Genomic DNA, 15172 nt, shown 5'->3' on the forward strand with positions numbered 1-15172 from the left:
TATTTTTAAACATTGCTCTGGAAAGAAGTTTGCTGTACAAAATAAGAAACTAATATTGCACAACCACTTTCTGCTTGAAAAATCCAGTGGTTAAAACATGCTTTTGCATAATTGTAGCCCTGCAGGGACAGTTTTCACTTCTGAAAAGCAAATTATCTTCTTTCTGTTTTGCACATGTACAAACAAACACATTCTGGTATGTCCAAAGCTTGTGAATCTCAACTATAATAATACATTGAATAGAGGCCATAGAAGCAGATTTTTTCCTCAGCTTGTGTTTCCTTCACTCCTTCCTGTCCCCTGGCCCACTTGCACTGCTGGAAGTAAAAAAAATACCTGTTTCTGACAAGTAAATGGAGCTGACATTAGAGCGAAGCTCTAAGGTGAACAGGCTATGCACAAGCCATTTGTCATCTTGACAAAGTGATTTTTGGTCACCAGTGGGACACTTTAAAGACATCTGAACGGTTGGCCTTGACCACCAGCATTTCTTATGGCTTATAAAGGGACTCATGGGACCAAGAACACAACCTGCTTTTGGAAGCAACTCCTGCAGTGGTACCTTTTGATAAATGTAAAGGCAGTGTGATATATCAGGTGCCATTAAGATTTTTGCTAATAGGTTATATCTACATAACTATGGAGTGCAGATAGCATCTTGTTAACCCAATTAATGAGACTCAAATGTCAGGAAAGGGATTATGCCTGGCTCAAAGTCCACAGCGCTCGCAAGGCAGCCAGAGATGATTTCATTGTGTGGGACAGCACTGCTCTCTTCAAAAACCAAGAACTCAGGCAGCAACGCTACTACCTGAGCAGCCAGGGGGAAAACACAGGGGAGATGGAAAGATGGTCTGAAATCCAAAGGTTTCACACCTTTAGCATAAGAAGGGCTCTTTATGATGAGAGACTCAAGTGCCATGTAAAAATGAGAACCTGGGGCTGAACCGAAGAAAAATAAAAAGTATCCATTTGAAGTCTTGGAAACTTGCTATTTTATTAACTGTACCTTCCTCTGCAATTAGAGAAAGCCCTCATTGCCAAGGCACAGCCCCATCTGAGTTGGAAGAGGAACAACATTTCATCCAGCCTGTCCACAGTGCTGTGTTTTATGCAGGCAATTGAAACACAGTTCTCTAGCCTAGAGAAGAGCAGAAAATTTCCTGACCAAGATGAGATCACTAATCTCTGCATCAATGATTTTCGATATAATTGACAATAAACTGCTTTTCTCTCACAGCCTCCAGCAACAGTTGTATGACATAAGAGGAGATCACTCTTGTCACCCAGGTCAGCGCAGTGAACTCTGAATGGCACAGCATGAGGTACTTGGCCCCAAGATAGAGAGAGGGATTTAGGGTAAGCCTCGTACTCAGCACCTCCTGTCAGCTCTCTGCTCAGCATGCCAGCTATAAGAAATCCCTGTTCTGAGTTGTCTTCTCAATGGAGGAGACCAGACAGTTAGCATGGGCTGCATGGGCCAATAGCCCAAGCTAAGCACTACTCGGCAGGTGAACATAAATCCTTTGATGGTAACAGTACCTTATAGCCACAGTCACAAGTTGTCCACAAACATACAGTAGCAATATTAAGTCTCCAGAAGATGCTTAAAATACCAGAGTCATACATAGCTTTCCTGGAGTCACATCATATCCTCTCAACTAGAGCTCTGTCTCACCAGTAGTTTTTGTGCTGTCTTGTATGCAGGTAATGGCCAGTGAACAGGCTAGAGCTGCCTACTCATCTCTCCAGATGGTTGCCTTCCAGCAAACCTCCCTTTTGTTGTAGGTGATTTACTTTCTTTCCCCCTTTATGGCTCCCACCTTTGTATGTTTCCATATGAGGACTGGTTTATTTATGCCAAGAAGCATGATGACATCAAAGATATTCTACACCAAAATAGTTATAACACAGTTTTAGACACCAAATACATACCCTTTGTGTAACAAGTAGTACATAAAACCACTCGAATTTCTTACTATCAAGGTCTAGAGTTCTAGATTTTTTCTAAATTTCCACTTCAGATTGATTTTTGGGTCAAATAGTTTTTGCTTCAGGACTGGAAACCTTGCCAAGTTAAATCGGACATATACAGACATTTTTCCAGAAGCTATACAAATTGCACGCTGCTTCTGTTTCCTCCACTTGTTAAACAAGCTCTGGTTCAGTATCAGTGAACTATGCTGCATCTTAAATGTCCACATCAGAAAGCTTCTCCAGAAATGCTTAATGTGTTTAGATCACAGACAAACTATGCCTCAAGCATGTGTCTATTAAAAGGGTTTCTTACACTATCACACCATCAACATTTTAATGTATAATGATTTTAATTGTCCAGCATTTTTTATCCACTGCTTTTACAAACAACCCATCCACCAACCCTTGGTTTACATGCTAAAAAGCTTGCATGCTTTGCATTCTACCTGCCAACATAATTTTATTCATTTATTTTAATCAAAAGCATTTGCCACATTGAATCACCAATCCACCTAACCCAGTTAACTGCTCCAGCTCTCCCCAGAGCTGAGTATTTGGGGCAGGGGGTAAAGTGCTAAATATGAAAATAATTAGCTGTGCACTGACATATACAGGGAAAAAAATATTCTGTCACAAGCCAAAGATCAACAGTCTCATAGTAAGAGAGCCTGCTCCTCTTATCAGTATTTTAGGTCCCACAGGCAATCCTTCAGCTAATAGCCTTATCTGAAGGCCAGCCACCCTGCCTGGCTCCTTCCTGCCCCAGTGTCTTCCAAGTGGCACAACCTGGAGGTGTTTCACTAACTGACACAATCAGATCATAACCACTATGCAGCCCTAGCGCAGCCGTTTATCAGCTCTTCCCCATCTCTCTCAAACCATGCTTCAACTGCACATCACTACCCAGACAGAAAAAAGGAGGGGGAGACAACCTCAGGACAATAAAGGTCTGTTATTCTTCAGCCACTAACAAATCATAAGGCAAACCAGAAAAACAGATGCAAATGTACGACTCTAGCTGGCCATCAGAATACATTTTGGTGGTTCCAAACCTTGGGGAAGATCCAATTCCTGTTAAAGCCACTTAGTATAACTCAATATAAAGATGCCAGGAACAGCTAAAAAAGGAACAAAACAAGAAAACAAAACACAAAACACACAACTTTCAGTCTATGAGCTATCAGAAATCGGATTTTCCTGGCCAAGTCTCTACGACACATTGGCTTGCATCTCCCCGAGGAAGGAGTGTGGAGCTGCTGCTTCCATGCCTCAAGCAAGATCTTTAGCTATGAAAGAAAAGATGAGCCATACCACGGCCATCTGGAGAAAAGGGCAGCTAACCCTTCAGCCAGCAGGGGAGCCTAGGGTTACATTGAGAACCTTAGCAGCCCAGAGCTGAGCAATACCTGGTTTTTGGTGTGAAGCAGAAATGGCAATCTTCAACTTCTCAAGCCCGGCACAGCTCTGGACATTGAAGCTAACACAGTGCTTGGCACAGAGTAATTTAAAACTGAAACAGAAGAATCTACACAGTTGAAGAAATTTGCACTAAATATCCAATTTACAGGAAGTTTCAACACTGCAGGTTGGGGTTTACGCCTAAATAAGGCAGCGTCACTACCACGCGGCCACCTGCAGATGTCCCACATGAACTAGACCTGCTGCGGAGCAAAATGTAGCATAACCATGTAAGCATAGCTCTAAAGCAGAGTTAAAAGACAGCCTGATTCAATCTTTGACACCGAAGCTTTGCAAAAAAGGTTTATTTGAAATAGGGAGTCAGAAAAACTGGGGCCTCGATTTGTCAGGGAAAACATCAGACCTTTTGCGTTATTTTTCTAAATGGCATTTTACCATGTTTCCATCCTTTGTGCTCACAAGAACAAACAGATCTCCAACTCTAATTCTGTTTCAAAGTACTGCCTTTTGCCATAGCACTTTACAGCACAAACACACAGTGCTTCCCCCTCCAAAAAATCTAAGATACAATACAGAAAATGAAAACTACAGCCAAGAGGTTTATGTGTAGAACAGATGAGGAAACAAGTAAAGATGATGCAAATCATAAATGATGCATGAAGACATGCTGTTTTTTCAGCGAGGTGGTGGTACACAGTCCTAGTTTAACAGCCCATTTTGAACCACCATCTAGAGCAAGTGGATTCCAGACACAGGGGGCAAAGGGAGGAAAAAAGTCTAACAAAAAAAATGGGAGAGACAAACAAAAAGTATATGAAATCCAGATCTCGGCACACAAGGTCAGCTCCTGGGGATGACAAGGGATGGGGTCCACGCTGTAGTTGGACCCAGAGCTCAGCACCTGATTTAGTTGGATGCAAAACGCTGCACAGAGCTCAAGCAGACAAATGGTCAGACTAGGAATTTTTTTAGCTGCAGCTTAAAGCATACAATGAAGAGGCCAAGAGGCCTCAAAGGAAGTAATTACAGCAGTTATTAGGTACAATATGAGCAAGTACCAGTATGATAGTCATTTTAATAGTAGTATTACAGGTAAAAGCTTTTATACAATATTGTTTTTTCTTCACATTGGCCTTTTATTTGACCATAAACTCAATATAAAAAGGCTGCATTTTCATTTGATTTTTTGGTTGTTGCTTAATATTTTTCTTCCCTCAAAAATTTCTATTAAAACATGATGGGGAAATAAAACCAGATATTTTGTGGGGAAAAAATATCTATTTTATATAGCAGCAGAAAGCAGAACAGCAGAAGTACTGACATTGTGAGCCACTCACTTACAGGACCATAACTCTTAAAAAGACCGTTAACAACTCAATGGAAGAAACTTGAAAGCTAATAAAAACTATATACAGGTAACCGTATGCTTTTAAAATGCCATTTTGATATTGGACTGGCTCTTTAATAATGTTTTTCTTATTGGCAATAAAAAAGTGCCTTAACTTAGATTGATCCATTTTGCACTTATTATAGACACATTCCAAAGACATTTGCAACTGATATTAAATTTTCCATTTAGTTTATGGCATTTTTGTGCCCTTCATATTTTTCCACATATTATTTATATATTTTAAATATGTTCTTTTGTATTTGAGTTCTCTAATCCTTTAATTATGCCAAAGAGAATCTCATTTCCATACTTGATGGATTGGATCTTCATCATCGTTACAGTCACTTATCACCAGCTCTCTTCCAGGAGGGTTTTGCCAAGACCTATAATCAGTTCAGCACTGTGTGCATATGTATGTTTGCTTGATGCAGCTGACTCTGTGTTAGAAATGTGCAAGTAGTGAACTCTTCACTATCCCATGTGGTCTGAGAACAACATGAAATAGCTTCTTCAAGCCTGCAGATTTCCAGAAAGGCTTCATCATAAGCTGCCACATGTGACTGCACACCACATCTCCAAACTAAATGTCACGATAGAGCACAGCAAACTAAAGGCAAACATACCTGCATAGGGATGTGCCACTGTGAGGCCACTCTGGGATGTGAAGCAAAGCACAGAAAGTAGACTTCAAAAGGTCCATGGATGACACAGACACAACACCCAGCTATACAACCTGTACTCATTCCTCAGAGGAGAAAATTAGATGAGATGTTGCACATGGTACTACTTGGCTAGAGTGGCCATATCTGCATATGGCATTAAACTGACATGAACATTGCCTTATCACTGCTGTTGGAAACTTAGAGGATCAAGATTGAGTATCTTCTACCATAGGTAGTTTGTGTTTCATTCTCAGTCAGGCCAAAGCCTTGTCTTACAAGTATCGTATGAATTAAGAACAAGTACAACTGAATCTACCTACCTGAACCATCCTTCAGGAGAGCCTACCAAGGCAATCACCTCCACAACAGGTAATTAACCAGCTCTAGGCTCTTGATCCAATTAACTGACTCACTTCTCACTTGCAAAACCGTCTTCATATATATATATACACACACACACACATTGTTATTTGGTCTCCACGACAAAACATATATGGGATGCCCAGCGGCACCAGACATGGAGTTAAGACTGGTTTTTGTTTTCAGAGTTTGTTTCTGGGGTGTTGGTTTTTTTTCATTTAAGAGATGGCATATACATCTGTATTGTTTTTAAACTGGATAAAAACTAATACAGCTTTCATCATGTTGATCATGTTTGTGTTCCAGGAACCCTTCATGCACCGATCAAAATAACATTCTCTTCTGCAGTAATATGGGGGTGAAAACTACCAGTACACTACTGTATCATAGGCTTTTTTGTCTCTTTGTTTGTTATTTTTGTGGGTGAAGAGAAAGCTGATTATATTATACAATAATAAAGACCAAGAATATTTAAATTGAAAGAAGATGCAGTCTTGGTAGATTCTGTAGTTGATGTATGTAAACTATTGAAATTAAATTAAATAAAATAGGTATGAAAGAGTTGTTTGATGATTTTTTATATTTTTTTTTAATATGCACTACTCCACTAAAAGTCATCTGGGCTGCATTATACCTTGACGCAACAACAATTGAATCCTGATGTACTAAAACACTGCCATCTTCACTGAACATGTGTCAAACACTTGCTCTCAGGCTAGCTATGCGCTTTCACCTTGTGTATTGTGCCACAGAAATCAACCACGCTATAGGTAAAGAACCCCAGCAAAACTAGTTGCTTTCTTGCTTTAGTCTGCAATGAGGAGTTGGGGTTTGGGTCAGGGGTGGGTGGTGCAAGGAGGACAAGGGGTTGAGGTTATTTCTTCAATTTTTTGTTTTGCTTGCACTTGGTTTCACTACTCTGTCGGTGCAAGCTAGGTAGAACACTAGGTCTTATAACGACAAATTTAACATATTTTTTTTTTTTATGAGCAAAGGTCAAATTCTACATTGCACATTTGGATTTAAAAGCGGAAATTTAAACTACAGAATGATGTTTCATGCTGAATAAAACTTACGCCAAGCAAAGCTCTGATTTCTAGTTTCCTGAGCTCCTGCCTCCAAACTTTTCTCAGGTTTCCAACACTTGGTTACACTTTCTGGCTCACATTTATTTCCTTCTGTTCTGGATTTAGGTGATAAAAGGTTGAGACATATGATTACCAGTCCTCAGGTGCAGTTGGCAAGTTTGAGGTGCAGGCATGAGGGAAAGAGGGAGGAAAAAAGGTGGGGGGGAAACGGCATTCGTTTAGATGAGGTTTGTCAAGATCACTACAGGCTTTTATCAGCTGTTTCTTGACACAACTCACTTTGCTCTAAAGTGTTTCGGAAAAATAAAAAATTAATAAAAGACCTTTTTCTCCCCACAAAGAGCACACCAAAACTAAAACCCCTCATTCTCTTGACAAAAATAGAAAAAAAAAAGCTCTTGCGATATAAATGCCACTGTTAGCTGAGGTATGCTTATCTGTTTCCTTGCAGTTCCTGGCTTCTCACCTGCCCCTTTCAGCTGGCAGTTTTGCCACGTTCATTTTAAAACTACATACACCACTGGCCAATGGACGGGTTATTCTTGGATCTCTGCTTGCTTCTGGCAAGGTGTTCAGCATCCATGCAGACGATAATAAATGAGCACAAAATGACATGGCTTTCCTCACCACCACTGGCACCACTGCCTGTCATCGTTGTCACTGCTGAGCTCATCTCACCTTCAAAAAACTCAGCACTTCGAAGTTTAATTCAGGCTGTTAATTCTGTGGTTTTTACATTCTCATCTTATAATTATGCACAGGTTCTCATTTCACCTATTTCCGACAGGCTGTAGCATTTTTATGTCTTTTCCACACGTATGCTGAAGCATATATTTCTTGAAAGCAAATGCCATAATATCAGGTGTGAGCCTACTTCTATTTTGAGTTTTCGATACCTTCCAGCCAAAAAGCTGTACCAACAAAAACTCTGCTGCACTTGATCATTTACCGTACTTGTACCAGAGTTGAACTTAAAATATTCCATGACTATTTTATACGCTGACACCTATATAAAAGAAAGTTCCCCCAATATTCTGTTAATAGCATTTCTCCCCTAACATTTTGAAAACCTCAACATATAAAACATCCAAAATTCACAAAAATCTGGTAAGTTTTCACATTAACGAAGTTTTGTTTCTACTATCAGAAATTCACTCGTGCCTCCACTACCTGCAGCCCAAAATTTTCACATCTGAAATATAAAGAGGCGAATCTGTCATACATTACATGTTTGGGTTCCTCAAAATGCATAAGGTCTGTGAAATGCTCCTACGGATTGAAATAAACTCATTTTTCCACAGATGTGGGAGAATATTTTTAGAAGATAATTTTTGCATTAGGTAATGTAGTTATAATTGCTTGTGGTCTTAAAGCATTTAATAACTGGAATAAAAGAACTAATTTCTCAAACTGAATCAATATAATTCCATTATAAATACCATCAAGATTATATATTTTTACCTATAATCATCATTGCCAATTTAGACAAGTTCTTTAAAACCCAAACTTTTTTCAGTCAACTTCATAACCCACGGTTTCACTACTTTGATTTTCAGAAGCCAGAAGGACATCAGATCTTCTTACTATTGGCCACTAAGCATAAAATAATTTCACAATCATATGTTCTCTAACATATTTTTTTGTACTGTCAAGGGCCACATCATTATCTGAAATAACAGTTTCCCTTTTTTGTGACAATATTTTTTTATTCACAGAGTTGGTTGACTTAGTCCTTGCTACTGCCCATCACATCCAGAATTTCCTTTCAGTTGTTCACCTTCCTCTGATACAGAGCTTGCTGCAGCTTAGAGCATTTTCCATCCTTTCATCAGAAAAGTCTTTAGCTAAAAATACGGTTGCAATGGGATGCTCAGCCACGGCACTTCACAGGTAGGCCGTTCTGCACTTTTTACATAACCTAGCTTCAAGAAAAACAGTTTTCCAGGGCAACTTCTCTATATCTCTTTTACCCACTAGCTCTAAGTACTAAGGATGCCAGTGCTTTCTCCAGTTTCTGTGTTTAACAGCATATAAGGTAAATGCACGAGAAAGCAGGTACTTTCAGTTGCCTTCAGCCTGCTTTGCACTATTCCAGTATCTCAAGCCCTATGGAAAGGCAGGCGGCATGGTAGCTTTCCAGAGACAGCGTACCTCCTCGGAGATGTGGAACCACAGACACTCAAAGTGGAAGTGAACAGAAGACCAAAGCACACTGGCTCTAAGAGCATTCTACAGATAGCAACAGCAAGTCATACATCATAGTTCTCAAAACCTCTGGATCACAAAGTCAGCTTTAATTTGCCTTTGCCCATCCATGCCTCAGAACAAGCTCAGGAGAGCAAACCCAAAAAACCTGGAATCTCTGCAGCCTGCCCGTTCAAAGAGAAACAAAAAAGAAAACGAGTGTGTTCATACTGCAACTGTACCACCCACATCCACTTGTAAAGTGAAAGTGCATGAAGTGAGAAGGGATGGCTTTCTAGTATAACCATTAGACCAGGAGTTAGACGGAGCTTTCATCACAGTCCTACAAGAAATTCCTTGTGGATAAACCACAATCTTTCTTCGACTTTGATGTTTTTCTCTAAAAAAAAACCCCAAAAAACCAAAGTCAAAAATCAGCCACTTCTTGCAGTCAGCTGTAATTAATGACCAGTTCTTTGGAGATCAAACTCATCCATGTTTATTAAGTGCTTAGAGATGATTAGATGGACACAATATACCATTGCTAAAGTGTTGTAATTGTAAAAGCTAACATTGAAACTACTGTCTTACAGATGCTAAAAATGACCACTTTTATGGGCATTATTAAGACCATTAACTAGAGATGTATAAATTACAAATTAGGGAAGTCTAGATTTTAGCCAGTGGCTTGTTCAGCTGGTAGTTCTTGCATACGGAGCTACAGTGTACATTTACACACACATACACGCTCTTAAGTCTTACCTGTTTCCTTATATTAAGGACAAGCATCAGTGCTGTTCTGTGTACTCCACCACATTTCATTTCAACAAATAGGGAATTCCAAAACAGAGTTATCTCATGGTGGGTGCAATGCCTTTTTATTAGAAAAGCATTACCTATACTTTAGAAGTGAATGACTTACTATATACTGTATACAAATCTCCAGCACATGTCCCCCAGGCTGAATTCCTGTTATCACCAAAACTTCTCTTTTCATATATTACGGCAGATGCTCAAGAATGAACTCATCTTATTTGGTAGCTAGACTTGGCTGTCTCTAGGACATCCCCACCCGTGTCCCTTTTGCATTCAAGATCCAGTTACTGTTACCAGTAACTCTAAAACTACAGCTGGAAGCTTTATTAAAGCAGCATCCCCAGAAGCCAGTCTCTGCTCTATCTGCCTTGCTCCTGTTCATGCTGCCATCATGAATATCAGTCTTCCCTGTCTCTGCCAATCCACGGGAGAACTTTTGGTTTTAGTCTTCCTACCAAGGCTTCTCAGTGGTGTACAAGGAATTGCACTTGTCATTGCTCTTTACGGCTTTTGTTGCGTTATTGCAACTTACTCATAACCTATGAGTTTCCAGTTTTTACCACATTTGCTCTTAAGAGTACTAGCTGTTGCTTTGTCCTCCCAACTGATTTAGCCTATTAAGAGTAAGCTGGAGACCACTGTGGTCATGCTGCCTCCATCTCTCCCCTTTGCTAGGATGCATCCCCATCCTCTGCAGGACACAATCTGCAGTCAGTTCTGTCAAACACTTGATGATTCAGTTCCCACATTTCAGTTCTGTCTCCTTTCATTTGTGAGATGGGGAAAGGCCTGGAAGGCAGTTATTTAGATATTCCTCTTCTTCCCAGAGCCGCTCAGATTTCCTTAACTCGTGCAGCTATTTATGGCAGCTTGCAGTCATGGGAAGGTATCACTGCTAGGGAAGACCTGCCATAATCCAATCCAATCCTTCAGTTACTTGTTGCACTGGTGTTTTTAACACAAGTGCCCTCTGCTGAATTTTCTGTTCTCTCCTGGACAGCAATTGCTTCCTTCCTGGAACAGCTGATTAAGCTCTCTTTTTAGTTGCTCACTTCTTATGATATGAACATCCATCAGGTTTGCCCTTGAAGAGTATGATCAGTCTTCCAGAGAAGGTTCCTAACTGAGAATCACTATTAAACAGTATTTTTAGTTGGATGTAAGGAAACCTGGTTCTCTTTTCCCTCCTGGTCACAAATACCACATCGTTTCTTTTGTTTCTGCTCTCCCCAGATCTCTTAAAATTGATCTTTTCCCTTGTGGCAGGACTCAACAAAGAGTTCAGCAACAGGCTGTCCAATAAGTCATTGCTTTGGATGCTGCACAGTGTTAAAGTCAGTATGTCCAGACTGGTTTCCTTCTCCTCTAGCAGGTCTCTCAGCTTCCAACTCAAGAAACAAAGATCACATTTATCTCTTGGCAGAAATAGGACAGAGCGTATTCAGTGCAGGTAACTGCAGTAACTCACTAGGCATCCACACTCCTAATAAAACATAGTGTCCTCTTAGCATAGAAGGGAGCCAAATGCCCTCAGCTGCCATTTCACTAAAGTAAAGCCTTACAAACCACAGAGATTTAGAGTTCTTACTTCCAATGTTTTTTGCAGTTCTTCATGTTCATGCACTAAAAGGCTGCTCATTGATTTAATAAAGCCAAGGTCTAGAGAGATCTATAAATACAAGTATTTTACCCTGATGCATTATTGCCCTGATGCCCAAGACTGAACTTCTGCTCCTTCACAGATAAATTGCTTCCTCGCTGGTTAACACCAGCTTCCATTAGCAAGAGTGGTGGCAGACATATTTGGGAAGGTGATCCATGATAAAACACAGCTTCGTCTCTTTTTTGCTTTCTCTTTGATTTCTTTGCTCACCACATCCCATGCTCCTCCTTTCTCCATCTCCCTCTAGTCAGAAGAATCAATAACTTATTCTTTATCACTATTAGCTAAAAAGTTATCACTGAGTCTCACTTAAAATCTATTGAACTCGGGGCAGCAATATACATCAGCCTTATGGGGCTCAAGATCAGCATCTTACAGTTGCCAAAACTGCCTTCTAAAAGGCAGTCTGAAACAATTATTTAAGTCTGCTACAGACTTACTGGCTGGCTAATGCTAACGATATTAATAGCAATAATAGAAGGGGGGAGAGGGTGTCTTGATATTTCAATTCTAAAGTAGAACACATTCTGTACATTCAGCTCTTCTATAACTTCCAAAATTTAAACCGTCATGCTTTCTGGTCTATACTTTTCTTTGTGTTCAACAGCAAATTAAGGTTTATGGCTTTCTTTTAAATATATTGTAGGAAGTTTTATTTAGAACAACTGTTTTTCAATATCTTCTAAGCCTTGGCTTGTCCAGCTGAATTGCTCCCAAAAATGCTTAACTATGAAGCAGAGTTACAAGGAAAGGGAATGTTTCTCCCCAAAATGTGTATCAGCTAACGGCATTATTAACCACTGAATTCCCAGCAGAGCAGGCAGTGTCATCCCCAGAACAAAGCGCTCTGATGCAAGCACCACTTGTGCTTTCACTGTTGTATTATTACAGCATGTATAGTCACATTGCAGCCTTCACCTTGCACCTTGCTGCAGCTCCTCAGCCACTGGCGTGTGAAACTAAGCATGTGGGAGCTCAAAGTAGCAGCATTTCCAGACCTCACCTTTCACTCTCTTTGCTGAGCTATATACAAACACTTTTGTGTGCACCCCTGACTTTGTGAAAACAGTTCTCCCTCCAAATTCACATGGTAAATGCGGTTTCACAATGTCATATTAAAGTCATGTACGCTTTGTGCCCAAGAGTTTTAAAGTCAAAGAAATGATTGCCAGATCATGGATTGGATTACTTTCCATTAGCTCAGCTCTGAGATAACTTTGTGTTACATAAAGGCGACAGAGGCACCCAAGATTTGACGATGTGAAATATTCCCCTCTCTGTGCAGTTACTTTTAGTACAGGCCTAAATCTTCTCACTATGTGAAATTCAAACTTACCAGGCAAACACACATTATACAAGGGTTGTCTGTGATAAATGGTATCTGCAGAATTTCCCCTTCATTTTCACATTTTGCAACAGATCCTGAAATAAAAATAAAAATTTTAAAATACTGATATATTTCAGTTCCCCCAGCTGGTTTTGGAAACTATCGTTGTAGCACTCATGTTTAACCCCTGCTCCATTCCTAGCCTTCGATTTTAAATCTTGCCTTAATTTGCCTGTTTTAAGCAAGCAAAGATGTTCAGCGTTCCTGTAAGACTCCAAAGGGAACTGGGAAATGACTGGCCTTTTACTGCTGCACAAACCTAGACTTTCTTTGTGCCCCAGTTATAGCAAAGAAAGACGCTTCTTCTCTTCTCAGATGACGTGTGGAGAATAACGAGTACTCCACGCAAAGCAGGATACTTCTTTAACGACAGACCCAGAGCTCGCTGCACCCAGCAGAAAGCTGTCCGTTACACTCCGAGGACTTGGAGCAGGAGTACAGCTCAAGCCCTAAACCAAGCATCCTTTTAATGCACAACAGCCAACTGGCAAATGAGTCAAAATTAGCAGACTAGCTGTCAAACGGCATCAAATTAGAAATCCCTTTACGGCCCTCACGCTGATTAGCCAGTGTTGTGTCATGTTGGATTCACTTCTCGAAATCTAACGGCTCCTCACTCGCGCTAGAAATTGATTCAGCGTTTCCCTCCGTACCCCAGATATCAGGAAAATACAGCTCTCCAAGGAAGGGGGGAAGGGGGGGAGGGGGGGGGGGGGGGGGGAGGGAAGGGAAGGGAAAGGAAAACAAAAAAAGCAGGGGGAAAAAAGGATAATAAAAAAGGGGGGAAAAGCACGGTTCCTATGTTCACCTGCCCCGCACCGCGCGGTTACACCTCCAGCTGCCCACCCCTCCCGCGAAACGCGGGGCAGCCCCAGCGCCCGACGGCGGGTCCCGGCGGCAGGTGGGCACCGCGCAGCCTGCGCGCCCGCTCCGCGCCCCCTTACCTGTGAGCAGGGAGGAGGCCAGCGCCCCGCGGAGGCAGAGGGCGCCCAGGAGGACAGCGGCAACGGCGGCCAGGACGAGGCGGGGGGCCGCCGGCCAGCCCCCGCCGAGCCGGAGCATCGTCCCGGGGGTGCCGCTGCCCGCCGGCTGCGAGGCAGCGTCCGGGACGCGCCGTCGGGTGGCGGAGCCCGCCCGCCGCCGGCACGCCCGCCGCAGCACCGACCCTCGGCGCCGGGCAGCAGCGGGGGGTGGGAAGCAGCACAGGAGACTGTGGCCCGCCGGGGAGTCCCACCCCACGGCAGCACCGGGGGAGGGGACTGTGGGTGCGGGGAAAGCAGCTGTCAGCGCCTGCCCCTCGGCCCCGCACCCCCTCTTTCCATCACCCCCCTCCCCTGCCCGCATCCCTTCTTATACCTTTCTCTCCCCATAGTCCCTCCTCCGGCACCCCCCGGCCCCCATGCCTCCCTCCCCCCCGGCGCACACACGCACAGACAGGCTGCCAGCCCCAGACCCCGGTTCCCTGCTGGGAGATGCCCGGCCACTCCCTCTCCCGGCCCCGCCGAGCGCCGCCCGGGCCGGCCGCGGCGTCGGGGGGCTGCGCCCGCGGCCGCTCGGCGGGTGGGGCGGGCGACGGGGAGACGATCGAGGAGGAGGAAAGAAGAAGAGGAGGAAAAGGTAAAAGAGGAGTAAGGAGGGGAGGAAACGTGGATCCTCGGAGAGGTCCGCTGCGGCGCAAAGCCCGGTACCTGGGCGGAGAGCGGCGGCGCCTCCGGCGGGCTTGTCCCCGGCTCCGCAGCCCGGCTTGTGTCAGCGCCGTTTGTGCTGGCGGGCGGGTTTTGCCGGCCGACAGCGAGCGGGGAGAGGAAAGAACAGCGGGAGGGACCGGCGGGGACACGCAGGCTGCCGCTGGGAACGCCGCGGCGGGGCTCCGCTCCCCGGCTGCCCGCCCGGCCGGGGCCGCCGAGTCCGATCCCCCCGCCTCCCCTCCGGCCCCTGCGCTGCCCCCTCTCTCGCCGCAGCACAAACTCCCGCAGCCGGAGCCCGCCGCTTCCCGGGGCCGCTGCCCCCCGAAGGGGCTTTTTCCGGTCCTCCCCGGGGCTGCCTCTCCCCACCGGGGCAGCCTGGGGCTCGGCGGGGTTTGGGCTCAGCCCGCCCGAGGGGCTGGGGCGCAGCGGGGTGACAGCGCTCGGGGCCGCGCTGTCCCTCCCCGAGCCTGACCTGCGTGCGGGTCTTGGTCCATCGCTCCCCGGCGGGCTGTTGCCTTTGCAGCTCCTCCTCAACACT

The 15172-nt window shown here is 43.8% G+C and overlaps 1 protein-coding gene across 1 annotated transcript in view; it reads right to left on the minus strand.

The window, feature by feature from the left end:
* Window positions 1-14008, minus strand: part of BMPER (BMP binding endothelial regulator) — a 146351-nt gene extending 132343 nt beyond the window's left edge. Inside the window, exons 1-2 of the mRNA XM_086468291.1 lie at window positions 13891-14008; window positions 12896-12981 (exon numbers count right to left, since the gene is read on the minus strand). Coding sequence (XP_086324417.1) covers window positions 12896-12981; window positions 13891-14008 — 204 coding nt within the window. The remainder of the gene's footprint in view (window positions 1-12895; window positions 12982-13890) is intronic.
* Between the last annotated feature and the right edge of the window lie 1164 nt (window positions 14009-15172).

The sequence above is a fragment of the Leptosomus discolor genome, chromosome 7 (genome assembly GCF_034619465.1).
Source record: "Leptosomus discolor isolate bLepDis1 chromosome 7, bLepDis1.hap2, whole genome shotgun sequence".
Classification (NCBI taxonomy): Eukaryota; Metazoa; Chordata; class Aves; order Leptosomiformes; family Leptosomidae; genus Leptosomus; species Leptosomus discolor.